This window comes from Pelmatolapia mariae, linkage group LG15 (genome assembly GCF_036321145.2).
Source record: "Pelmatolapia mariae isolate MD_Pm_ZW linkage group LG15, Pm_UMD_F_2, whole genome shotgun sequence".
Lineage (NCBI taxonomy): Eukaryota > Metazoa > Chordata > Actinopteri > Cichliformes > Cichlidae > Pelmatolapia > Pelmatolapia mariae.
Window position 1 is genome coordinate 8,250,487 of NC_086240.1, and position 27,676 is coordinate 8,278,162.

The 27,676-nt window shown below is 40.5% G+C and overlaps 2 protein-coding genes across 6 annotated transcripts; one reads left to right on the forward strand and one right to left on the reverse strand.

The window, feature by feature from the left end:
- The first annotated feature begins 97 nt into the window (after positions 1-97).
- Positions 98-24,366, forward strand: map7b (microtubule-associated protein 7b). Of its 5 annotated transcripts, none has more exons than XM_063494771.1 (19): positions 98-158; positions 11,058-11,228; positions 11,344-11,421; positions 11,968-12,131; positions 13,313-13,430; positions 13,849-13,950; positions 14,406-14,516; positions 16,833-16,952; positions 18,033-18,205; positions 19,093-19,235; positions 19,384-19,610; positions 19,689-19,839; positions 19,934-20,105; positions 20,769-20,873; positions 20,960-21,010; positions 21,108-21,132; positions 21,253-21,379; positions 21,486-21,664; positions 22,708-24,366. In XM_063494771.1, the coding sequence occupies exons 1-19, from the start codon at positions 113-115 to the stop codon at positions 22,716-22,718; spliced, it is 2,274 nt and encodes a 757-aa protein (XP_063350841.1). In that variant the 5' UTR covers positions 98-112; the 3' UTR covers positions 22,719-24,366. The 5 variants fall into 5 exon arrangements, with proteins under 5 accessions (XP_063350841.1, XP_063350839.1, XP_063350838.1 ...); XM_063494769.1 differs by lacking the exon at positions 98-158 and adding an exon at positions 3,397-4,323 and having other exon boundaries at positions 18,057-18,205; XM_063494768.1 differs by lacking the exon at positions 98-158 and adding an exon at positions 3,400-4,323.
- Positions 24,367-24,533: 167 nt separating this feature from the next.
- On the reverse strand, positions 24,534-27,518 carry armc1l (armadillo repeat containing 1, like). Its single transcript, XM_063495746.2, has 6 exons — positions 27,365-27,518; positions 26,158-26,249; positions 25,772-25,940; positions 25,570-25,683; positions 25,113-25,187; positions 24,534-24,998 (listed from the first exon to the last, which is right to left on the reverse strand). Exons 1-6 carry the CDS (start codon positions 27,515-27,517, stop codon positions 24,804-24,806), a joined length of 798 nt encoding a protein of 265 aa, XP_063351816.1. The 5' UTR covers position 27,518; the 3' UTR covers positions 24,534-24,803.
- Between the last annotated feature and the right edge of the window lie 158 nt (positions 27,519-27,676).

Here is a 27,676-nt window from a genome sequence, read left to right on the forward strand (position 1 = left end):
GGTCTTCGTTGTCCCCTCCACCTGTCCGTGGGAGGGGCCCCGGTCCCGGTGTGTCTCAGGATCATTCCCTCGGGTTCCTGCCGCTGATCCCTCTCAGCTGACGTCAGGAGAAATGGCGGACCAGGATGGCAGCGACACATCTCCTCCGGAGTCCCAAGGTGAGTTGTCACCAACAGGAAACTTTACTTTGACAAAACTTTTTTTTCTTCTTCTTAAGGGGGGATAACAGTTGTGTGAAGTACTGAAGGGTGCTTGAGTGGGTCTGCTTTTGAACACTGACTCTGAGTTACAGAGAGACTCGAGTACGGAGCCGGTCGGTCACGGGAGTGGGATTAACTATCAACCAACTCACCCAACCGGTTACTTTACGTTTACCAAACACGACTTGTTACGTAAGCTGCTGTAATATTTATTTATTTATTTTTGTTTTAACCCTTTTTTGTGTGTGTCTGTGTTGTAGCTGGTAGACATTTTGATCTTCGGCAGACACCTGTTGCTTACAATTTGTCACTTCGTCGAAATCCACCTTCAGCTGACGTGACAGGTGAATTAATGAAAATGAGCCGCGGGTTGTTTTCGGAATGGCATAGAATATGTCTTTAGGCTACAGCTTTGTTCTCTGGCTCGCACAGGTGGATTTATATATTCTTTCTGCACTTTGAGTTGGCTTATTAATACCCCAAACATGATAATTTATACTCTCGTTATTTATTTTTACAACTTAAAATGGCCACGTCGCCTTGTAAGTGCATTTTTAGCTTGTAGGTCTATGTGTGTATAATGTCTTTGGAGAAATAAAAGTTACACACAGACAAACTGTACGTCTGTCAGTTCCGGAAATGTCACCTATCAGTGATCTTGTAAAAGTATGTAAAGTGTGTTGGGTTTTTTGGCTGCCAAAGGGCAGAGATCTCCCGTATCTTACACCCCTTTGCTTCACTTTTAGCCACTCCTCAAATAGTAACGATATAGCAGGTGATTCCCATTCACTCCTAATGGCAGAGCTGTAATAACTAGAGGTGGGCGGATCGACCCAAGTATCGATAGTATCTGGACCAACCCTAAGTGTTGATATCAGATCGATACTAGCGTGAAAAGATCGATACTTTTTTCTGTCCAGTGAATTGAGAATTAAGAATTTTTTGGAAATGAAAAAAAATTAATTATGCACTATGAAAAATGTTTGAACTTTTTTCTGTTGACTATTGCATCTATTTTATTTAAAGGCAATAGTGCACTGAAAAAACAAATGCTGACCAAAGTGCTTTAGAGATGGGTACATTTACTTTCCAGGTCTCAAAAAAAAAGAAAATTTCAAAATACATGAAAAGCTGAAAGATGTGTGGTGTATTACTAATTAATTATTGTGGAAAGCAAAAATCCCAGTGATTTAGTGGTCATTTAAATGTGTGTCCCTTATATAAAGCTGCCTTCAGAAGTTAAAAGTATCTGTTCATGTTAATCCACAGTGCATCCAGGCAAAGGTCGGCACCTTCACTCAGTTTTACTTGAAAATGTATACAAAGCGGACTAGTTTAGATGAAGGGTTTGGATAGGTGTGAGAGTCCTTTATAGCACACAGAAAGTTACATAAACAGTATTCCAGTGCTTTTATAAAGACCTGGAACCCAGTTAAGTATTCAAAGAATTATTGCTGCATGAATTATAGTAAGAGTGGTTATGTTCACGTACTGCGATACAAGCAGCCCTGACAACTATATTGTAGGCAGAATGGGTGCACAGTGGGCATGACCTTTTATTGATTTGAATGAGTTGAGATTACTTGCTTTAGGATTACATAGCATTAAGCTCAGCTGTTCCACAAATGTCCCCTGCTTTGACCTAGCTTGACCTGCAGTTAAACAGCAACTAAAGCCACCAAGAGTCAGTGACACACAGAGGATGAGACACTAAAAGAAAGAATAAATATTTTAAATTTATTTTGCAGCTCACAAAAAATTACTGCCAATTACTTCTAATCCATGCATTGTAACACTGCACAGATTAATTAATACATGCTGTTAACTCTGTATTTATAAAGAGGTACTGCAGCTTTGATCCAATCGGAAAGTAAGTTCCTAAGATGTGGTTTATCTCCTGTCATTACTACCTGCTTCCCAAATCATCCTTTTTGCTGCTTTGTTCATGAGTTGCCCTGCATTCTGCCTGCACAAAAAGTTACTTCTGTGGGTGATTGCGGTGTTTTCCCAGCAATTCGCTCTCAGTTTGGCCATCCATCACGCATTATAGGATTTTCTAGAAATTTAACTCAATATTTCTGGGTTAAATTTGCATACAACTCGGCTGTTGTAGACTATGTCAAACATTATGTCATTCAGGACCCCCAACATGTCAGACCCAGGGTTAGCAATTAAACTTAAAAATAAACTAAATCTTTTTTTTCACTTGCTTGCTTTCATTTTACTGTATTCAAATGTCCATTCTCTTCAAATGTCTGTGTCTAACACACACATTCAGTAGGTGTGAGAAGGGTGTGTTACCCATCCTATCAGGTTAAAGTCTGAGTGTAGGATTACAGCATTGCTCTCTCCTGCAGGGACAAAGATCAGATTGCTCTTTCATGAATGTGTGTGTTTGTGAAGTGTGAGCTCTCTGAGGAGATGAGACAGCAGGACTTGTCCTGAATTCCTTTGTATAGTAAAGGGATAGTGGAAAAGGTAGTGGTTTGGAATTGTTTTAGGAAATACTTTATGCTTTTGCTTATGTACATATAAAGTAAAAGAAACAGTGGAGTTGTATCTTTAGTGGCTACGTTGCTTTTCACAGCAAGCTATCGCACTTGTTTCTCTAATCTCCATATTAGTTTAGCTCAAGGATGCATTAACAGTAATACATGTTGAGCCTGGTGTTTGTACTGTTACTATGCAGGCCTTCAAAGTCTGAAATACTCCCCCTTTTATTTCACCCTCCCTTTCATTGCATCTGCCATATTGTGTCACCTTTTAAAGGTTTGAATGAAGCCAAGTTCTGTGAGTTCTGAATTTGGCTACAGAGCCAAGCAACAATAAAGTTGCACTGCAACATTATTGTAGATGCAGTGCAACTACAATAATGCTCCTTGGTTAAATATTGATGTGCTGCATGTTGTTCCTTCTGCGTCCTTGTGAAGCTGCAACAACATATGAATGCTCTCACTCATCGTACATCACCGTGGCATCCTAAATGGCTGATGGCTCTTTAAGTGGATGGTGGGGTGGGGCTATATACCATGTGCTCTCTGTACACACCCCTTCCACAGAAGCAGCTCCTGTACTGCAATATTTGATTTGGTGTGTGCATCCCTAGTTGTGTGTGTGACTGTGTACAGCACATTAAAGCGTGTCCGTCCTCTGCTCTCTCACTTCCCATGCGTCACTGGTCCATGTGCTGCTGTTGTCAGGGAAACCCTTTGCCAGCACCGGCTCAACTTCCACCACTGGATTCGCACTGAATATTTTAACAAACCCCGCTCTCCTCAGTTACTGTGTTTGTGTGTGTGTGTGCTCTGTGCAGTCACTGCCTGGGTGATATGATTCTTCTGACAAGTTTGCATTCACACAATAGACCTAGCAAGGGAGAGCTGAAGCAGGAGAAAAAGGAATGCAGTAAAAGTAGTGACAGCAGAGGCGGCATCTCGGGAGTCAAAAGAAGCACAATCCTTACAGCTCTCGACCAAGCCAGTCTTGTGGATTAAGTCTTCTTTTCTAAGCCAGACTGCAAGAGCTCATCCTACAAGAGACTCTCTCACTCTGTTTTACTCTCTCTATGCCATTGCAGGGAGTATGGACTTGGCTCAGTGAGCTGCTCTGTTTGTCTCTTCCACGCTCTCCCTCATCCACCACATTTACTTTCCTCCATCTCCACTGCCTTTTTTCCCCTATCACCTTACTCATGTTTCTTCTTCTCTCTGTCGCTTCTTCCTGCTGTCTTAAAGTCAGAGCAGCAACCTGAAGAAAATGGCTGTTAGCACTAGCTATTAGCTACCTACGTCTTAGAGAAGGTGGCTTTTAGGGGTGACCTCGTCCATCATCATCCTTTGGCATTTAGGACAGACCTCTTCCCCCACCTCCCATCCTCACCCAGCATCACAGGGTGGGATGGGACGGGGTTGGGTGAGTTAGGCTGGGGCTCAAGGGTTAGCAACAGGGTAGGCAATGCCAGATAGTAAAGGACGTGGGGAAAGAGGAGGTGGAGGTGGGTGTTTGCAAGGGAAGTGGAGGCTGAGGAAGCGAGGTAACCGTTCAGCTATCCCAGCACTTTTCACCATCACTGAGGAGGAGGAGGTACAGAGACGAAGAGATGCTTGCAAGAGAAAGAAAAAAGGTATGGATGAAAATGAGAAAAGAAAATGAGAGCAGTGTAAACTACATTTTCTCCCTTAAATACTGTGATGTTTGAGCTGACTTAAAATGTTAAAGTGTGTGTGTGTGTGTGTGTGTGTGTGTGTGTGTGTGTGTGTGTGTGTGTGTGTGTGTGTGTGTGAGTGAGAGTGTGTGAGAGAGCATTATCTGGGGCAGAGAAGCTCTTGGGGCACAGAGATGGTTAACCAGACTCCAGAGAGTCACAGCAGCAGTTTAAAGAAAGATCTGAAAATGTGGTCCATTAAAGACAAATGTGTCTACATGCAAGGCTAATGATGTTGAATAAAGAGGTAGGAGTTGATACCCCTAGCAATATGTAGTAATTGTTTGATTTGTGCACAGTTTGCTTTTACAAAGGAAAACTCCTCTAAAACTGTGAAGCGCAGCCATCCAGAGACAGGCGCCTGACAGGTGTGATGAGGAAGCACAGTTTTACTGTTTGTGTGAGTGAAAATCAGCTGACAGGGCAAGATTGACTCAAGGACTGCAGATGAGAATGGAGGTGCGGCTCACTGTACATGTGATCTAAATGCATTAGTAAGCAGAGCAGTCGGGATGCTATTACACTTAGAGCAGGCATAAATGTGCCGCACGTTAGCTTTCCCCTTTCACACAATTCAGAAAGATATAGTATTAGATTTCATTTCAAGCCTTATCTAATGTTGAGATGATGCTGTGACCAGTGTTTTTTAGTAGAAAGAACAAAGCTAGATGTTTTTTGTTTTTTTTCAAGTAGTGTAGTATTACAGACTGACTCTACAAATCATGCATATGCCACATTATATATAAGGAACAAAACAAAGTGGCTAGTTTCATTTCTAGATAATTGCATTACCTGTTTGAATCCAACCATCTTATGCTGAGGGATGTGTAGTTGCATCATGGAGCAAACATACATGTAAGATATGACTGAAACAGGTGGAAGGAGCGCAAACTGCTGGGTTTACTGTGAAGTCTGAAATTGTGAAGTAGCTGCTTTTTTTCAGTTATCTTTATTATGAAGACATGGTGGGTGCTGTTGATTGGATTGACTCAACACACGACTGTTAGACTAAACTGATTTGTTTTGTCTCAGATAGTTCCTTCTACTTTGACCTTAGCCTGTAATTTCTCAGTAATGGTACGGGCTTCATTACTCATGTACAAGTCAAATGGTTGATGGAGCTATAAGAAGTGTGTGGATTTTCATTTGCCATTGATTGTTAATAGTAAACAAGATGACTTTATTTGAGGGCATTGGTTTGTATGCATACTCTAGTGTCAGTGAAAATTTGTCGAGCAAAAATTTGTACTAACAAAATTTTTTAGAAATCTTTTGAAGATGGGAACATGCAAAATTTTCCAGTATTGGATGACAGAGTTTTCCTCTCATGATCTGAATTGCAGCTTGGCCCTGCAGCGTGCAGTGAGTGCAGCTTTTTGTACTAAAAAGCAGAAGCCAGCGTTCTTGCACCTGTTACCCAGGACTGAGTGCCTCTCCTAGAGCTATAAAGGAACACTCCCATCCCTGCCCCCCCTTTTTTTTCCTCTGATGGTTGGGGCTTACAGTTTAGCTTAGCATTAGCAGCAGCTAATCCTCTCAGGCTGAAGAGAAGGAAAGGAGCGGTACAGCGTGCTATCCACTGGCCTGGACAGCGGAGCATTAATCGCTAACTCTGACCATTTAATCTGACTGGCAATGAATGCAGATAGATTGGGGGTGGGGAGCGTGCATGCACATACACACATACATGGAAGCAACAGAACGGAGGGAGGGGCGGGCAGATTAAACAGTGACACTCTCACGTCTCACTCTCTGTTACACACATACTCTTGTTACACAAATATACATGCATACACATGGACAAAAGGATGGGGTTTGGAGAGCTGCCACAACCTGTCTCACACACTGGCTCTCAGCAGCAGTGACACCGACCACAGCTGACCTCTCACTCTTTCTCTCACCCTCTCGTTTTCACTTCCCATTTTTTCTTACTCTGGAAACAGTTGAGTTTGGGATGGATTTCTTTTGACTGCCCTCTTTGCCCCCCCTCCACCTCACTGCAACATGGATTTCATTGGGTCACTCTTTTCAGTGAAAGATGCTTTCAAGAAGTAGGAATGTGGTTTCTGGTCCTCCGATTCGACTAGTCAGAGTGGGATGCTTGCCAAGAGCTCAGCAGGTGCAATCTTGGAATTATGAACCACAATCCAGGTAAAGCCTTGAACCCAGAATTTTGTTTTGCCTTTATTTAAACTATTGAAACAGCGTACAAAAGAAAGGAAGTGACAAGAATGACTTGCAGCAAAGGTCCTGTTTGCTAGGAGTTGAAATATGGGACTTAGCTGCAAGTTTTTTTTAGCCCTTTTGGTCAGCACCATAACCTCTGAGCTATTGGGTCACCTGTGTCCTAAACCTTTGCTGCCAAATCCACACTCATATAGTACAAGGTACTTAATTGGGAATGAACAGGACTACAAAAGCACCAGCATCAGTATGCTTTTGATTTGGCTTTGTCCTCAAATATTTCATTTGTGATCAAACCATTGCCATGCTGTCAGTTCTAATACGAGGTGTTTGCTGTCAGTTCAGATGATCCATGTTCTTTTTTTTTCTAAATGGGCTTCAAAGATTCAAAAGGATATGTGTTAGCCTAATAAGGATTTAAACACTAACAACTCATACTCATAAAGACATTGTTTAAAATCACGTCAGCTGGAGTGAACCCAAAATATTTTGTACATCTGTCCTAATCTGGATGGATTTCTTTTGACTTTTGTAGGACTTCAGGTTTAGTATGTGTAGATTCTTATGTTCCTGGTTGACAGTTGGTTGAAAATATGAAAGAATCTTATATAAAATTGTAGCAAAAGGTGGTGGACATGAGTGTAGCCAGACATTTATTACTGGGAAGTGGAATTATGTCACATATGAAACTGACTTTGGTGTGTTTGCGAAGGCTGTTAAGCTGCTGTCTATTGCTCACAAGCAAATATGCTCGCTGTTATTTGAGGTTTGTTGGTTTATGACCTCTACAACAGATGGGTGAGTCTGTGAGACGCAGTAAGAGGATATAAGCTGCACAAGTCCAACATATTAGTATTTTTTTCTGTAATATTTTCAGCTGAAAAAACACAGACAGTGCAGATTTGCGATGTTATGATGAGACTGCGTCATCTGGAAAAAATGTTTTGAACAAAGGAAACAATGAGAAGACGTATGAACCAGAGATGTGGAGATAAATTTTGGCTGGTTATCAAATTCCACTGATTGTTATAAGTAAAAGGCTTTAACTGCTTTTCGTAACTAGATTGTACAACATGCATGCACCTTTTTTAAAGTATAGGAATTGAAGGAATGCATTCATTCTCCATTTACTTTTTATCTGCAAATGCTTTGAAGGACATCTAGCTAGGAGTTACAGTAAATATTTATGAGGTAAATCAAGTTGTGTAAATATGGGCCACATTGTAAATGTCAAAATTTCAGTGCTTTTATTCCAGTATTTTTTTAATACTTTAACAGGCAATCCTCTTTTCTGCTTCTTTGTATTCTGAATGTTTCTGTGAGAGTGTGGTTCATTGATTAAACCGACCAATTATTAATCTTTTCATACTTAGATTCCTACAGATGACTGTTCTAATTACAGTTTGGGTGCGAGAGGCGCGGTACACCCTGGATGGGTTGCCAATGTTATTTAATTTCACATGGGATGAAAGTGTCTCTCTCTTGTCTTGACTTTTTTAGGAAGTGTTAATTTTTTATTATGTAGTTTTAAGTATTCCTAGCTGACTAAAGTGAAGTACATCAATTTAAGCTGTCAAATTAAAGAAATTGGTTGTGGTCTTTGACAGCTGGCTCATTGTGCGGTAGTCCACTCGGATCATTAAAACGCCCACTCCATCACAACATGTCAACTTGAAGTCAACTTGTATAAATGAAAAGGCTCATTACTTTGCCTTTTAATGCATATGCAGGGGCTCCTGGCCTTTCATTCAGACTTGACTTCATCTCATTTAAGCCATCTTTTTTGTTTACCCAAAAGCCCATTCACTATGTCTCGTTAAGTATCTGACTTCAGTGTATTATCCTCATCATTCAATAAACTGAATCTTTTGTTTGAGGAAAAGGATTTCAGGGGAAGAGAATAGACAGACCAGACTTGTTTTTACGTGGCCCAGTCCAGCCTTTCCTCTCATAACAATAGCCTATATTAAACCACTTCCAATGCCAGTCTACCCGAGGCAGGGCAGACCTATGAATGCTTGTGTACACACCTCTGTAGATGTTCCATAGACTGTGACATACAATCCGTCTGCAGCTATGCCCTCACATCCTTGGTCTTTGTGATTCACCCTAAAAACCTCTTGAGGTGTTTGGGTGGAGACGTTAGGGACAGTTTAGATTCATAAGACTTTCTGCAAAACAAAATATCATAAATTACCAAGTATAGTGAGAGTAAAGTGAAAGGAGGAAACTGTTTCTAATAAACTAAAACTGATCAGCTTGCAAATGAAAAAAGGCATTTGAAAGTAGTAGTTAGTGGAACTTGTGTTCAGACTGATGTTCTCTTTTACCTTTTAGGAGGAAGAAGGTTCAAGTTTTTGCTCAGTCCTTGATCAAATCTTTATCAAATCTTAAGCCACACCTCATGCCCTTACATTTTGCTAGGAAAATGGGGAATTGTTGCAGTGAGTCAATAGAACACATGCAAACATAAATGGAAATACAGTATTAGGTTTGTGCAAGCTTTCTTCTAATTTTCAGCTGTTGTTAATCTAGTGTAGGTTTTATTTGTTGTTGTTTTTAGACCTGCCACTTCTTTTGTCCTCACTGCACAAAAAGCTGGGATATGCAAAGCTTTTTGGCTAATAGCAGTTTTTGAATCACCTTATTAGTGCAAAAATATTCATTTATGCCTGTCAGACTGTTATGAGCTATTATTTTTTTTTATAGATTCAAATAAAGAGGAACAGACTGTGTTTTTGTTACCAGCTGGTAGTAACAAAGTCCCCAAAGATACCATTTTAAATTGATTTTAAAACTGAACGATTCAGAGGTCAGTGTTAACTGCCTTAACAAGCAAACAAACAAACCACTAAAATGACCAGGTAATAGAATTGGAGTGAACATGAGTGGAAAACCCCAAAACAAAAAAGCAAAAAACAACTTTAAAAGACCTTCAGAAAGTCTGGAGAAGACCACTTCAAGACCACTTTAAAATTGACAAGTTTGGCTGCTTGGAAACTAAATGTAAAGAAATGAGACACTTTCACAGTACTGTAAACACGCCTGGAAGGAAATAGTAGCATGAAATCAATCAAAAAAGCCAGGATGTTGAGAAATGATTCAGTGTTTACTCTTAATGTCACGTAACTATAAAATTCATTGAGACACAGATTTCCATCTGTAACTCTAGATATGAAACTTTTACTCCATCCTGTCCTCTTTCTGTAAAGAAAAGAAATAGGTGATTGAGAGAGACTCATGTAGAATAGGGCATGATGGCTGTGATATTTAAAGTGGAATCCATCTTTTTCAGTTTGTCAGATTAGTCAGGGGGGATGATTTATTTTGGTCTTTGGGTTTGTGGGGCAGATTGGTCTCTGTGGAGACTGAGGAGTCTCTCTCTTATCACCACACACAGGAAAGGACTGTGTTGAATGCTTGCTTAGTACACCTACAGTATTTATGAATAGTATACAATTTTTCTAATTCTACCCGTGTAAATTTATGCAGCTGGTTCATCTATTTCTGCATCAGAGCCAGTATAACGCTCTGCGTCCAGGAAGCTAACCTGAAAGCGCTGAGTCACCCTATGGTGCAATTAATCAATAGCCTAGCTGTGAGCTTGGTGGAAACACTGCAACTTCATGGCCACATCTATGAATAGCAGGAAGACAGTGAAGTGCATATTGTTTTATTGCATTTTGTTTTTCTGTTAAGCGACTCGCCAAAGCCTGAAAATGCCACGGAGACCACCTGCAAACATTTTTTTTCTTGTGCTTGTGTCCCCCTCATACCTCCTATAAAACACGCCTTTCTTTTACGTACCATGTTTAACTTCACTTTTCAATTCATACAATCTGTCTTTGATGATCACATCATAATTATAAGAGCACATGGGGTAAATTAGTATTTTCATGTGTGGTCTCAGATAACATAATATTCTGTTATCTGAGACCGCCAATGTTATTTGTATGGGAGTTGCATATATAATTTACAAAAAATAAACCAAAATCATCTCATATCCTTCTACAGTGCACCATTGACTTTGATTGATGTGTTCTTGGCCATTGGTTTACTGTAGGCATGTTCTGCTGTGCTAAATGTTGTCTGGATGTAGGTACAGGTACAGAGGTGAGATGTAAACTTTAACCATAGCTCTGGTAGTGTTTCTCTGGAGATGGATTTTGATGCATTTGAAATTTTTTGATGGTAAACTGCTATTTGCATTTGGTTGAATATATTCATTTTTATTTTAAGCAGCAGTTTGTTCTACACACAATGTTCAGCTGAAGTGTTGTTGAATGGGTTTTATTTAGTGGGAAAACATTTATTACAGCTCTGGGTGAGGAGCTGTGGAAAGTCTTTCTGATGGTGCTTCCTAATGTGCAATTATTACCTTGTATTCTTTTGTATCTCTCGTGTTTTCTCCCACTTTGTCTCTTCTTTTGTTGTTTTATTATGTGACACTTGTTTGTCCTTCTTTGCAGCATCGTACTCTCACTTTAAGTCGGAGGATGGCACCGTGTCGTCAACCACCCGTCCCAGCTCTGCGGGCTCTGGGCAGACCTACACTCCCACCCTGACCCCTACACCCACTCCTACACCTAGTCGCACCACCAACAGCAACAGCCCCAGTAACAATGCTGGCACCAAAACAGGTGAGTCCCACATACATTAACATATATTTCAATGAGATTAGTTTGTACCGTGTCTCAGCATTGACTGTTTTATCTGTCAGGCCTTTAACATTCTTCACTGTTGTTTGTCCTGCAGACTCGCTGCTCTTCAACAAGATTGACGAGAGACTTAGGTTGGCCCGTGAGCGCCGGGAGGAGCGTGAAAAACAGAATGGTGAGCGTTCTTGTGCGTTTGACAGAGAGAAGAATAAAAGTTATCTTTTTTGGGTGTTTTTTTGTCTTTCCCACAACATATTGTGACTGAACTTGGTTGGTAGCTGTGGTGAAGTGCCAGTTTCTCTGGCTGTTACATAAAGGCTAGGTTCAAGCCAGGCGGCCTGTTGCCATGGATTCCGTGTTACATAATGGGACAGTCCATGGGACAGCTTTCAGAAAGGCTGGTGTTTTGGATATTAGAGGGTGGGTGTGTGTGTGTGTGTCAGTATAACCAATATAATAAAACAGATGGCTTTTAGGAAGTCATTGCCTATTTATTCATGTTTTAAGTGTGTTTTTTTTTCACGCTGTTGTACACTGGTCGCACCTCTGGTCCCAAGTAAGGGGCTGAGGCGTTTGCATTGTGTTGAGAGCTAAAGCTTTGTCATATGATCCATAGCTGACACATCACATTAATGCTATAAGCCTTTTCGTGTTGTGTGCAAGTTGCCTGTTTTTGTTTTCTTTTTTCAAACACATTGTTTATTATGTTTACATGCGTCAGCTGCCAAGGAGGCCCAGTGGCAGGCCCGTGAGGAACGAGCCAGGCAGCACTATGAGAAACACTTGGAGGAGAGAAAGAAAAAGCTGGAGGAGCAGCGGGTAAAGGAGGAGAAGAGACGGGCTGCCGTGGAGGAGAAACGTCGGCAAAAAATAGAGGAAGACAGGGTACTGATGCTCCCCTCGTTCACAACTGTGCATCCTGAGTGTTTTACTCGTTACACTCGCGAACACACAAAGGCTAACCTCCTACCTGCCCCCTGCTTCCAAGTTTTTTCTGAAACACCCATCCAGGGAGGATGGGGGAACATGGATACTGTATTTGCGTGGTGCAGTGTAAACCAAAGATTTCCAAGCTCCAAGAGAAAAAATATTTAAAAGTTTAAAAGGCAGGCTTACAGATTACATGAGAAGAGCATTTAGAAACCACAACGGCACTAGTCAACCCCCCCCCCCCCCCCCCCCCCCCCCCCCAAAAAAAAACATCCAATACATGATTAACCACCTTTTCTTGTATAAAAAAATGTAAAGAGAAAATGCACATCTGTCAAGTAGTCATAGATTTCCTGTCCAGCAGTTAGTAATTAACTTTACAGCGAGTTGACGTTCTAATTAAGTTGTTGATTTAGGGAACTAGAACATTGGTGTGTCAAAGATCTGTAACATGACACTGTAGCAGCACATGTTGATGACTTTGCAAAAATAGTAATAATAAATCTGGATAGTTTTTTTTTTTCTGTTGATACAGTAGGTTTTTAACTTTTACTCCATAAAGATGATATTTGACAACCTCACCTGTATGAGTTTTGACATCTCAGTATATAGCAATAAAATGAGTTTGGTTTTTTCCAAGGGTAGCTAACTTTTGATGCACTCAGTCATTTTATTCTATAAGCAGGCATGAAATATGACAGAAAGCACTCAGTTCAAACCGCTTCAATGGTTACTCTCAGTAGGCTTTCAATGAGTAAAGAGTTAAGTCTTAGTAAGGAAATTAGGTTTGGATCTAATTCTTCATTTTATAGAAACGGTATAAATTTAGAAACAAGGACTGTAGGAGAACAGCGAAACTACTACTACTGGGCCACCAGATGCCCACCGTACCTCAACTTTCAGTGAACTCCAATTTCTACAGCCTAGAAAGTATCTATGGTTCTTCAGCATTAGCTTTAGCACCAGCAGATAGGTTGGCATTTCTTTCATTCTATCTGCCATGTATTGCTACTTTGGGTGCAGTCGAAGCACTCCATTCATTCAGAAGAAATGAAGAGAGAGAATTTGCTTAGCACTTGGTTTTTCGGGTGGCTGTTTGTTTTTTGCCACTGATGTTCTCGTTGTTTTGACTGTAGACTCGTCATGAGGCAGTGATTCGCAGGACTATGGAGAAGAGCCAGAAAACCAGACAGAAGGCCAACCGTTGGTCTTGGGGAGGAACTCTGCAGACAAACACTCCCTGCACAACAGCTGGTACCCTTACATATATCACATATATAACACAATACCTGTTAACACACAGCACAACACACCATAGACGTAGTCAGTTGTACAGCCATTTTTTCCCCCTCTGCATTGGTGCTCATACACCTGATGCATGTCTCTGTCAGTGCCTCTCTTGTATAAATATGTCTGCCTGCCTCTGCGTGTCAGTATTGTTCTGCCATGTTTATATTTGAACTTTTCAGATCCGCTGCCCTTTGTTGTTACTGCGTATTCACACCCTTCTCTGCCTCTCTCTCTTTCTCTCTCTCCCCCCCTTGCTCTCAAATTCAAACTCTCTCTCTCTCCCTGACTTACTCTCTCTCTCTTCCTCCCACTCTCGGCTCACTCTCTACCTGCTCTGCACTCTTTGTTTTCTCTGCCATTGTCCTTTCCCCTCCTGGCCCAGGTTTTGTCGAGTCAGCTTTCCTCTATCCACTCGACCTTGCTGGACTGGAGCACATGCAGAGTGCTTTCAGTCTCTACTACAGATACGGAATGACATCCCAATGTGAATATAAAAGCACTGTGTGGGTTAGCTGGCTGGCGTTAGAACGCTGGCTTTAGCACTGTAACTGTTCAGCACTGTGTTAGCTCATTCTCATTAGTGTTCATGTAGGCCAGTGTGAATGGCAAGACATGTAGTTTTTTGTTTTGCTCGCATGTAGCAGTTCACGTGTGACGTAAAGTTATATCCCCAGGCACAGGATCATTTACTCAAGCCATTTTAGTTTTATTTTAGAAGACATAAGATCCATTTAGCACTAATCTGTTTTTAAATATCTTTCCTGTCTTAGCAACAAGTTGGTAGTTTTTCATACCTAACCTGAATTAACCAAAATAGAGAAACCCAGAGAGATAACTGACTTCAGCTCTCTTTCTTCCCTTTTTCTCTCCTTAAATTTCACCAATTCAATATAAAACTGATATGCATTTGTCATGTTTTTTGTTTTTTTTGTATTCTAGATGCTGATAGGCGCTCAGTGTCCACAATGAATTTATCCAAGCATACAGACCCTGTCATTACCAAGCGCCTCTCTTCCTCCTCTGCCACACTCCTGCACTCACCAGATCGAGGTAATAAATATAAACACACAAATACAGTTCATTACATCCACTGGTCTGCCTTTGACTCCATCTTGTATATTGCCATTGTTATGAGGTAGTCTCTTGTGACAGGCTGTAAAGCATTCATTGTTTTATTGTGATTAGTTAATTAGATTTGGGATATGTATTATGTAGCGTGTCATTCCCATTTGGCTAATATGACGCTAAATCCAGCAGGGAGTTAACATAGCTTAGTTAAAGAATGGAGGAGAAACACCAGAATCCAAACTTAAATCAGTTAACACTCTTAACAGGAGAACATGAAATATTATTACAATGCGGAAAAAATTTTCACTGCTAGATGTCAGAAGAATCCTGTTTTCTTTTTCCTCCAATGTCCTTCCATGGTATGAATGTCTGCAACTTCTCTTCTGCCTTTGCCATGCTACATATGTGGTCGGTCTCCAGCCAGATAGGTAAAGCTTGATTAGTCAGAAGGGAGGTGTCCTTCTCGGTCAGTGTATTCAAATATGGTGGGGAAACATGAAGGGTTCCACAAACCAGCGGCCGGCCCGGTATATTTTAAATGGATTAATTCTAAGTTTACGAGAATGCATCAATTTCTTGGAAGATGTAATTACACACTAATGAATGTATATTTATGAGTGCTGTATCATTTCTTTCTATGAAATAACCTAAAAACATCAACAACTGTACCTTTAATTGGACACACATACTTTTTAGGTGAAGAAAATAAATCTAATTTTTCCCAAATATACAATAAAGCTACACTTCAAAACAGAAACCATTAAACAGGCCCAAGACAGTGTGAAATATTAACAAAATAAAATAAGAAGTTATTTGATTAAAATGAAGACAAAAAGAACAATAAAACTGAAGAAAAAAAGCTTTTTAAAAAAAAAAAAAAAATTAGCCTTATGCTAAGCTAAGCTAACAAACTGCTGACTTGGTCTATTTTTCAGATGTTATCAGACCTAAATGAATCCTTGCATGAAGTAATCAGCAAGAAAGCAAATAAGCAAATTTCCGAGTTTGAGCTTTTACTTAAGTCATTGTTGAAGTCTAACCATCGGGTCATGCATCATTTGATGTTTGTATGCTGCTGACAGGCTTACAGATGAGAACAGTCTCCTCCCCTGTCATAAACAAAGCTCAGTCCAAACCCCACCTACTTCAGGGAAAGACCAGCCAACAGAAAAACACAGGTTTCTTGTGGGAATTTTTTTGGTCTCTTATACTGTTCCGACTATGTTGCAAGCAACAAAAAAGATCTTGGGCTGGAAACTGTAAAATAATCTGTTGCTTTTGTAGAAATTTGTCAGTGTAAAATTTTAAATGTAATATTCTGACAAGAAAAACTTTGATTTGGAAAGCCTACCATGACATGACAAGCTGATCTAATATCTTTTTATGTATAAATATACATTATGATTATTGAAACAAATGCCCACAGTCCAGCACGCACGTGTTGGCATTTGTGCATTTCATCTGAGGGATCAAGATTTTTTCCCCCCCTCTAACGTGACCCCTTTCTCTAATCCTCAGTAGGATAATCTTTTTGTTTTTGTGGGAACACTGTATGCTGTTTTTATCCTGGCTGAAAAATTGGCACCCACATTAGTCAGAAAATTATAATTATGCTCTTGTTCCCATTATTATATTATCAGAAGACACCGCACACTGAGGCACTGTGAAGCATCACTCAGTGAATTCTAAAAAAACTCTCAAACATGAATGTTTTTATATATAAAGTAATAGAAATGTAGAAACCCATTTATTACTACAGTTTTCAGCCCAGATGTATCTTTGACCTGCATGCTGACACCTGCAAAGCACTGCACGTTTTGTCTCATACTGTGCCGGATCTCCTTTAATTGGCTTACTTATCAGATTGTCGTGGAGATTAATTAATTAATTAAAATAGCCTTTTTCTCCGAACTACCTGAGATAAACTAAAAGCTTTTTGCTTGAATGATTTCCCAGATAAATTGAAATTTCTTGAAGATCATTTTCTTAAAAATGCAATGTGTCCTCTTATCTTGCACTGTTTGTCTTTGCCCTTTTGTTTGCTCTTCATGCCACGGTGTTTGCTTCCTCTCATAATTAAACAGGTGCATGTAGGTGTAGGTGTGGCACGGCAGTCTGTGCATGCTTACAGATTCACTTTATTTCTAACCTGCAATGCTTGACAGTGTTGGGAAAGGGGGAAAATGCAGTAAATATGTATAATTTATAATCTGCTTTGATTGGTTGCTTAGGCAAATAAGTGGGTAGTCTGTAGTTGTAGCTCTTATCAAAGCTCACATGTCACATGCGTGTGTTCAGGACTGCGCCGCCTTCCACTGACGCCATGGGAGAGCAACATGGTGAACCGCCTGCAGCAGCCAACACACTCCTACCTGGCCCGCAGCCGCAGTGCAGTGAGTCTGTCAGGAGACCAATCAGGTAACACACAACACTGATTTTATAAAACAAAACATTTAAGCCCCTTTGGCTCTTTAGATCAAGAGAATCTTGATCTAAGGCAGAGGTTTTATTAAAACACACTGCCTCTACTTTTATAGTATATATACTCTTTTATGTTTTGGTCTCTTGACCCAAGCAGTTTTGGATGCTAATCAGATTTGCCTGGACTTAAAGCATTACACTGTCTGAAACTTCCTTTAACAGCGTGTATCAGGCACCCAAAGCTCACGCACACAGACACACATGCACATACGTCCCCCAAAACAAATAAATGTTCCTCTACTGATGCCATGCCTTGTCACAGCAGCAGGGAGTTTTAGATAATTTGTGTGTTCCATCATTGTTTATATTAAGGGAAAGAAATAACATCTAGGTGAACTACTTGAATTCGCTCACTCCTTTCTATTCTGCCCTCTTTTATACATTCAGCATCATCTTCAGTTTAGATGTTTTGGTTTCTATGTGCTTGCTTGCTTTGTGTGGTTTTGGGTCTAATGTGTGGTTATCTATAGTTTGTTCTAACTGGGTGACAAAGTAGAAATGCTTCCAACACTGGGACTCTTTACAGCAAGTAATGGTTTGGCAAACCATTCCTGATCTAAATATCTTTAAGCGTATTGTGTTAAGTTTTTTAATGTGATTCTTTTTTTTCTTTTTTTTTTACTAACCCTAATCAACCAACCAAATCCTTATTTTATATCACATAGACAGTCTTTGTCAGACAGTGCCAAGTGATGGTTGCAGTACATTCGCAGCTGTTTGCACTTTTGTTTAGTAGCACTAATACTTTCTTTCTTTCTTCTCTGTTTCTATCATAAATATTCTCCTCATTCCTCTCCATCCTGTGCTGGCTTCTTCAAACCCATGGCTTTCCTTTTTTATTTATTTACTTTTTTTATTCATCTTGATTCCTTCTCATTCCCATCTTTGTTTCCTGATCTTTTTTCCTCCGTGATCCATTTTATCCAACACTTATTGGTGTCCTACCAATTCTCACACTACCCCGATCAATACCTTCTTCAAAAACACTGTATACTCCCACCTTATACATCACCCTAGCCATGCCTGTGTGTCCTCGCTCAGTGTCCTGCCACCCCATGGGCTCAATGTCCTTCAAGGCCCTGCAGGCACAGCCACTGCCTCACTGTCGCAGCCAGGAAAGGAACCTCAGCAGGGACGCAGCTTCCTCGTCTTTAAACACCCCGCGCAGGAGGACAACCGGAACAACACAGGTAGATTTCATCAGCTCATGACAAAATATCTGGGAAATAATATTTATGAACAAAAAGCAACTCAGATTATTGTTTGACGGGAAAGACCATTTGAGACGGTTACACTGATTGTCTGTTTCTTAAAAAATTAGGTCATATGATAGTTTATTTTTGGCATTAGATAACATTATTTCCTGCTACTGCTGTTACAGAATGTGTTGACGTGAATCAATTTTTTAAATCAATTTTTTCAAGCACTCAGTAATACGAGCCTTTAAATTCTTCTACTTCTTCAACTTTGTCATTTTCAAATTGATTATGTTTCTGATCAAACAATATAAACAATAGATTAGAGTATCTGTCATCACACACACTTGCATCCACTGTTCATCTGGTTCGTGACAGCTTATTATGCCGTTAAGGTCTTAGAAAGAAGGCCCCTTGTATACCATGCATCCCACACACTAACATATCACTGTGCATGTGAACTGATAACTCTCACCCACTCCAGAATACCGCTGGTGTGCCATTCATACAAGGTCAGTGAGAATGTACAGATAATGGATGCAGTGTGATTTTTTTTTTTTTCTCTAAAAGACTGTTTTTCATTTTGTGACCCGTTAAGTGTGTTTTGTTTGTTCTTAGTTTGTTTCTGAGCTTGGTGCCAGTGGTAATCTAAGCCTAATCCTGTTACTCATCATATTGTGTGGCTACTATCTATAGGGCACCTTCTAAACCATCCAGTTACCTTTGTATTGCATTACAGGACATTCTTCTTGAAGAGAAGTTTTGGTGATAATGTGTTGCTTGCTTACCTGGGTCCTTACTTGGTGGGGGGTTTTAGAAAACTGCCTGTTTTGACTCGTGCATGTTGTCTTTTGTTTTTACTGTATCTCCTGAACCAACAGCGGCAAAAAGACCGTGACATTGTCAGGAAGTCATGGAGCAACCTGACACTTCCACTTGCTCCTGTTCTGTCATTGCCCCCAAGCAAGCGCTCCTCTTCCCCAATCAAGAAGAGCGGTAAAGTGACAGCACCCTCTCCTGGCAGGTCAGTGGATATTACATTTGATAAATGGGGAATATTTGGAGCTGAAATTGAGTTTTACAGTTTTATTTGAAATGTAACGTTGCAGTTATTTTGCTGATATGCTTGAATGAAGACTATTTTATAATAAATACACTTTCTTTGCTCACAGACCTCCACAGAAACCAGTGGGGCGCCCTCCAACCCCCAAGTTACTAAAGTCTCCAGGGGCGGAAGATCCTGGAAATCTTCGTCCTGTCAGGATCACACCTGAGAGTTCCCACCCTTCGACCCCCACCAGAGGAGAGGAGGATGATGAGCAGGTCCTCAGCCCTCCTCAGCCTCGACCTCAGCCACTGGGTCAGAACAAGAGCTCGAATGAGCAAACGGCAACCAGCGGTGAGTTATGAATCTCTCACCTGTTTCACAGCTACAGTTTATTACACTGGTCAGCATAACTTTTATGATGCCTTCTAGAGAGTGTAAGCAGTCCACCAGCTCACAAGCCTTCAGCGGGCACCACAGACCCGGAGGAGGCGAGTCGTATCCTGGCCGAGAAACGACGGCTGGCCCGCGAGCAGAGAGAGAGGGAGGAAGAAGAGCGCAGGCAACAAGAGGAGCAGGCAAGGTGTGCAGGCTGGGCTGTGTGTGAGCATGTGCATGAGAGGGAATGTGTAGCGCTGAAAGGCTGCATCATTTTTGACTTGGTTGTGTCTCACCAGATTAGCGAAGGAGGAGTTGGCTCGCCGAAAGGCAGAGGAGAGAGCAAGGAGAGAGGAGGAGGCTCAGCGCCAGGCCGAGGAGAGGAGGAAGAAGGAAGAGGAAGAGGAGAGAAAGGCAGAGGAAGAAAGACTTCGGAAAGAGCGAGAAGAGGCAGAGAGACTACAGAAACAGGTCTGAGATTACAGATGTTTATGTTGGCTTGTTTTGTTTTTATGTGGTTGCCACAAATGGCATTTTGAGCTAACTACAAAAATCAGCAGGTCTGCTGTTGGAACTTTCAGTCTGTTCTCATTCCCGAGGTGTCAAACACAGCCCTGATGGTGATGCAGAGACACACACAGATGTTCTCTTTAGCATAACTACAGTGATGCAGAGGTTATGGCAAATTATGAGACATGTCTCACTCCCAAACTTCATATGGATGCTTGTAAAAGTCTTCTTGGCAATGTAAAGGCACTGATTGGCAGGAATCACAATTTTTCAATGTGCAGGGTTAATGTTGTCAAAAGGGAAAAGTCTGTTTTTAAACCTAACCAAATATATTCTGCCGCCCTAAACTCTCAAAGGGAACATAAACTGTACTTTCCAGGCTAAAAAAAATGTACTGCTTATGTATTCGCCCCAATTCCAGCCTCCTAAATCACACTTTGAAGCTCTTTAAAACAGACCTCTTATATCTGAGAGCCCATCATTGCAGCTCCAGGTGCATCCAGGCTTTAATGCGAGAGTACATCCTATGTATATCTCTGATATGCCTGCTACACACCTGAGGGCGAGAACACGTTGGAGCACTATGGACCTATTAATAAGATGAAATGCTTTTCTGTACATTAGAAAGAGGAGGAAGAGGCTCGACAGAGAGAGGAGGCGGAGCGACTGAGGCAGGAGAGAGAGAGGCACTTCCAGAAAGAGGAGGCTGAACGTCTGGAGAGAAAGAAGGTAACATGACCTCACATTATATACACGCATAAATTGCAAGGTACAGTGTACATTAAAGTATTTTTCATTTTTTTCTAACCCTCCAGCGTCTTGAGGAGATCATGAAGAGAACACGGCGTTCAGAGACAACTGAAAAGGTAAAGACCAGAGGGAAAATGGAGTAAACAAAAGTGTAACAACTATCCAACTGAACAATCCTTGAGTATTAATTCCATTTTTTCATTTCATCACCAGAAGGTCAGAAATGGAGACAATGCAGGTAATTTAATATACCGTTTTTATAATTACCTTTGCAGCAATATATCTTTCAGATTGTCGTCAAAAGATATCCTCTGCAGTTGTTGTTCCTAACACCAGATTGATTTTCTTTCACCATCAGTGAACCCGGCCTCTCCTGCTGCGTCAGCAGCGACTGAGACGCCAACACACAATAGTAACGGCAACTTAAGCCAACCAGATCCCACCCCAAACCCCAACACCACAGCACTGAGCCATCCTGACCAGAGGTACAGTCAACAGCCATGATATACAACAGCCATACTGCTTGTGATGTCATCAAATCTGACACTGTTATTTTTATTTTTATTTAATTGTTTGTTTTTTGGTTTTTAGGGAGAATGGGGAGTTTGAAGAGGTGCTTGTACTGCCTTCACATTCCAGGTTGTCTCCTCCTGAAGGAGAGGAACAGCAACAGCAGGAGGATGACAGAGTTCCTGTCCTAGCCTTCTCAGAGAATGGTCTACTGAAACCTCTAAGCAGAGTAGACGATATATCAGCCCAGCAGGGAGCAGGTGAGAAGGCATCCACTCTCTGATTGGCCACTAGTTCTTACATTTGTATCCCATTACTCCCCACCCTTCTTCTTCCTCCCTTAGTTTCCTTTTGATAAAATTTCAGAGACTGTCATTCATTCTGGTCACTTCTTGGTGTGTGTGCATCTTGTCTTTACAAACCTGACTTGATGAATAATGTCCTTTATAAACTTTTGTGACATGTCTTCGGGGGCTCTGGTGGGCTCTTTGCAAGCTCTATGAAAGAAACCTCAGCAGTGTCAAAATGATGTCATCAGGGGTATCTCAGATTGAGGCATCACATTTTACCAAAAAATCGAGTTATTTAATTTTTGCATGGACTTTGAAAGATGAGGGTGTCTTACAGACCGGGACGGGACATCCTGGGCGGGATGCATCTTCTCAAATATTTCTTCTTTATGTGTAACACTAGTCTTACACAATAACTCTTCAATCAATTCTTGTAAATTAAAGCATGTACAGAGACATTACTGTGGCGTTTCAAAGTATCTAAGCAGTTATGTTGAAGTAGAGGTGCAATTTTCCCATGGGGTCAAATGAGAAACTGGGACATTTGTGGAGAGCACCAATAAGCTCCTGAAGATATTTACCTTTTTTTAAATTAAAAAAAAAAAGTTAACAAGAAGAAGAACTGTTTCGAGCATCACTGACCAATTAATTTTCCCATTAGGCTTAAGAGAAACCAGGACACCAATAAGCTATTGGCACAGAATTGATTGAGCAGACCTGAGTACAGCTTATTGGTGCAGTCCTCCACAACAGTCAAAGTTTCTCACATGACTTCATCCCTGCTACAGGCTGCTCTGTTTTTCTGTTTGTTTTTGTTTTATTCATTTTTGTTTCATACCAAGAAGCTCATTCAGATTATGAAGACCTAGTATTGCACTTTCATGACTGTAGAAATTTCAATATAGTAGCTCAAGCATTGCAAGTTGAAGGACCATATTTTATTTACAGGAAGTGAATAAAGAAAATGTATTATGTGTCCTGTGCTTTAAATTCTTTGTTCCTTTGATTTGCAGATGTTGCATGATGCCCTGATGCAACATGACGATTCCACACCCACAGACATGAAGGAGAGGTCAAACAGAGAGGTGGAGCAGTACAGAGCTGTTGGACTGAATCAGTAGGACAACTCTCAGCACTAGATTCTTCCTTTCTTCCTCTCCTGTGACAGAAGAGCACTGTTCCCAAAGATGGTGTCTCCAAACATCTTGCAAGGGCATCACTGAGAGAGATTACTCTTCCCTCATCCTGCACTCTGTGGGGCAAAGCTTGTTTTTCTGTATCTGAACATGATTACACTTGGTGATCATGTATGTTCTGTGTTATAGCCACAGGTTTCCCTGATTCTTAAGTGAATGTCCTGAAATCACAGAAGGGCATTGAGTGTGAATAGTCTTGTGATGTGCGTGATTGAGAGCGTGAATGAGAAACTGACAAAAATGTAAAAACTAAGATCAGCTGTCAGTCAGCAGCTGTGATACTTGAACGTTTTTGAACTATTTTTCTGTAGACAGATTGTGATCAGCGATGTGACTTTAGCTCAGGCCCCAATCTAGCTTCGTTTATGAATTTTTGTCTCTAACTGGAACCTTATGGTTCTCACAAGTTAATATTTCTACAGAAATGTGAGAAATAAAGTGTGCTACAGGAATGATATCAGTGCATGAAGTTGTATTAAGACTAATGGGGAAAAAAGGTATGTCATGTAATATATTTTGCTGTTTCTACAGTGTTTAAACTAGGTTATTACTGGGGTGGAACAGGTGCTGGAGTATTATGACTTTAGGTTTAATAATGACAAAAATGAACATACTGTCCTCTGAAAACTGAAAATGTAGGGTATAAACTTCAGCTTTTCTTTAAATTGCTGTACAGATAAAATGATTTGTCGTCATTCTTTGTTCAAATTTACAAAAACATGTGCTTCATTATAAAGTTCTGCCCTTTCATTCATTCACATTTTAACCCTGTCACAGTTGCACTCATTCTACATCCTGTCACTGCCTGTAAGCCACTTTTTTGGCCAAGTAAATCCAAACTGGATTGAATGAATTTACTGATGTTATTGTTAAAATAATCTGATTTGTTTCCAAGGATTTGACAGATGCTGCTAATTATGACATTCCTTGGCCTTAACATAGTGTAGAAGGAATGATATGACTTTGCTTCAAGAGCTCAATCGCTTTTGCCCTTTGTCCAAACTCCCCAGTGGCTTTTCTTGAATTCAGTATGAATCATCAAATATTTGTGTCACGCAGTTATAAATAATACAACTCATAATTCATACCACTTCTCACTGTGGCAAAACAAAAGGTGGAATTTACTACATTTCTAGAACCGGGCCATTACACTTCATTTTCACTCAGCTCCTACAAATGATCTGCATTAGGGTCCTCAGACTCGAGCACTGTCTAACAGTACCACTAAAGAATAAACTTCAGATGTCTTGATTATGTACTGCAGGACGTTACCAGCAGTACACATGGCATGCTGTTATATATTTGATGCTATAAATGTAAAAATGTATATTTTATTACTACCACAAAGATTTGAATATAGCCCTTTGCTTCAGAGGAAGCATGAGGTGAGCTCTCTGAATCATTGTAAAAGTAAAATCTCTCTACAACTGCTGCAGCTGTACTGCTTCAAATGAATAAAACTTTTTGAACTGGTTACCTATTCAGTAATTTTGCCTTATTTTGTTTTTCAAACTCTTTAGCCAAGAAAGAAAACAGAACAGAGTACAGTGACAGCACAACATTTATATTCTGTAGCATAAACCAGCAACAATTAAAAACGGGACAGAAAGAAGCAGTCAGGATTGTTAACAGTTTCTGTACATTTTAGGAGGAAATGGAAATTTTAAAAACAGATTTGAAAGAAATATTTACACTGAATGAGGACAGATGATTCAAGCATTTTAGTTTCCAGTCAGCTCAAACAATAATAGAGATCTAGCCCAAAATCTGTTGATCGTCTCACAGGAACTGAAACGCTGACTATACAGTAGAAGCCAGGACTCAGACCTGTGGTTTCTCAAGTGGTTTCAAGTAATGTCCATTCAAGTTAAATACACTGGAATGAGTCTTAAAAGTACCTCCCTGTGACTGATTCACCAGTAAAATGTTTTTGTGAGGAAACTGGCAGCAGCGTTGAGCCAGCTACCGCTGGAATCTTCCTTGGCTGTGGTGCGGGAAATTGCTCGATCGACCTCCCTCACGGGGCTCTCCTCTTCTTCTGGGAGGTATTCCGGCAGGGCTGAGTTTTGAGGCACATCCACTCCAGATGATTTCAAAGGAATATAAACCTGAAGACAATGTTATTTTTAAAAAAACAACAACACAAATTTATAGTTAAAGTTTAACTTACACTTCCATATCTTAATATTCTTTAGTGAAAGTATATTCAAGTGTCCAATGACCTCTTCTCCTGCCTCATTCTTTATCACTTGTTGGGCCGACAACACCTTAGTGCCAGCGATGGCTGTTGCCAGACTCTGCAAATGGGACATCAGGGAAGAGTGTGAGGCTAATGATCCGTCAGAAGAGGAATTTTTTCATTGTCACAAATTTCTGCATTTGGCATTTCTCAGCAGCTTTGACAGAATAACACATATAAACTAATAAAATCAGACTGTTTGTACAACCCCAGCGCCCACACAAACTCTGATACACTTTGCTGCCATTAAATTTAAAAAAATGACCTTTTCTTAAAAATGGTACAATTTCTCATTTTAAACATTTGATATGTTCTATTGTGAATAAAATTAAGCTTAACTGGACTTGCAGATCACTGGATCTGGTTTTTATTTTCATTTTACACAGTCTCATCTTTTTTGGTAAAATGTTGGGTTGTAAATGTTTGTCTTTGCTTGTTACCTCAGTGGGCAGGTCTGAACGGATGCGAACAGTACATCTCTTGGATGCCATTTGGAAAGTGAAGCTTATCACTCCTTTGACCTTTAGAAGAGCTTCCTCGCACAAACCTCGATGCTTGATGACAGAGAGATTACATAATTAAACTTACTGGCGATTGTAACAGCTACATAAATGAACTGTATATAAAAAGCAGTCGACTTACAGAGCTGTCCAAGCCCTGGATGTGCAGTGTGATGGACTTGGCCTTCTTGTTGGAAGAATTGAGAAAGAACTGGGGTTTCTTCCTTCTCTCAGGTGGAGGATTAGCAGGTGCATTGAGAATATCGTAAACCTCCTTGGCCAAAGAGGTGATATCAACAGAGGGACCATCTCTGTATGGAGAAAGGTTATATTTAATCATGTGCTTTGGGGGTGCGAACACTCACCTTCATTACAAACTTATAACTATGTTATTATGAAAAAAACGGCACAGAATTTATGCAGTGAAAAAGCTGCCAAGTATCACTGTAAATTTTACATACAGACACATGAAAATGCAAAGGAAATAACGTGTTCATCCACAGGTAAAAGTAACCATGGGTGTGTCACCTTGCCATGAGATTCTCCAAGCTCACCATCATACCCAGTTCATTCTTCATGGTGGGGATGTTGGCAGATAACTCAGCCAAGTAACGTAGGGTCTGCAGACAAAATAACACAGAAAGGATTCATATACAGCCATGCTTACAGTTCAGCGACACAACAGTGGTATTACCAGTGCACATCAACTTTAGATTAAGAATATCACCCATTTCACATGCTTCATATAACCTGCACATAATATAGATTACAGGAGACTTTTCTCCCCCAAGGAATTAAGCAAGTATAATTAATGCATGGATGGGTCACCTCTAAGTAATCACATTCATGTTTTGCTTTCAGAAAGGCTCACAGTGTAGGGGTTTAAACCTTCACATAACACATCAAAGATTCGTTCTTTGGGACCATAAGGAGACACAAATCCCTGAGAGGGCTGCATCAGGAAGATAAACCACTGTAAAAATCACATTATGGGCTTTAAAAACCTTCTTTAATTGGTAATAAGACAGGAAAACATGGAAAATATGTCTTTTAAATGATGCCCAGTGGTGTAGTGATTAGCGCCGCATCTCACAGCTAGAAGGTCCTGGTTTCAAATCCATCTGTCACTTTCTGTCTGGAGTTTGCATTAGCTATTTGCTGATGCACTGGCATTTAAAAATGAAAATGTAAAGCAGCAGTTTGTCCATTAGGTGGCACTCTGCTAAAAGGAAAGTTCCCTTTTAGCAATATGTTAACAAGGAATATAATCTTTGGAATATCACAAACAGGAGCCAGTCGGATCTGAGCAGAGCTGAAGTAGAGCGTAAAGAAGTTAACAAACAGCTGCCTGTAACATTGTGTGTGTTTGAAAGAAAGAAAATTGGTTGCTATATCGAAATATCAGACTTTTAAATCTCCAAATATTCGGTCTTACAAATCCTACATCTAATTAGGGTTCTAATTAATAGGCGATTCTAAATTGGCTGTGGCTGTAAATGTGAGCATGAACATTTGTCACTATGTTTAGTCCTACCACACAATAGATATGTCCAGGGTGTACCCTGCCTTTAGTCTTATGACAGCTGGATAGGCTCCAGCCCAGCCTTGACCCTGTACCCAATGATGAAAGCTTTCACTTTCACTGGTCTCTCTCTCTTAAAAACAGAAAACAACCAAATTTTATTAAAACTACGTAACTAATTGAAATTCAGAAATAATCTGAATAATAACATACCTGTAGAGTTGCAAAAAGGACATCTGGGTTCTGGTGGTCCAGGAAGAGAACCAACCCTGGGAGACAGCCCTGATCCTGGACTATCACCTCGCGGTTCTGGGGCTCAGAAGCCAAGTCCCGGAGCTGACTCACCACCGACAGTGTATCCATCATCTTTAACAACTTTATCGGACCTGCAACTGTGAAAAACATTTACAAAGGAGTTAGCCATTCTCAACGTTTGGCATGTGGTGGACAAAATATCTACTTGAGAGTGTTAGATAAAGGACGTGCGGCTGTTAAATAGCTTTTCCTATCCCATAACTGTCCGGT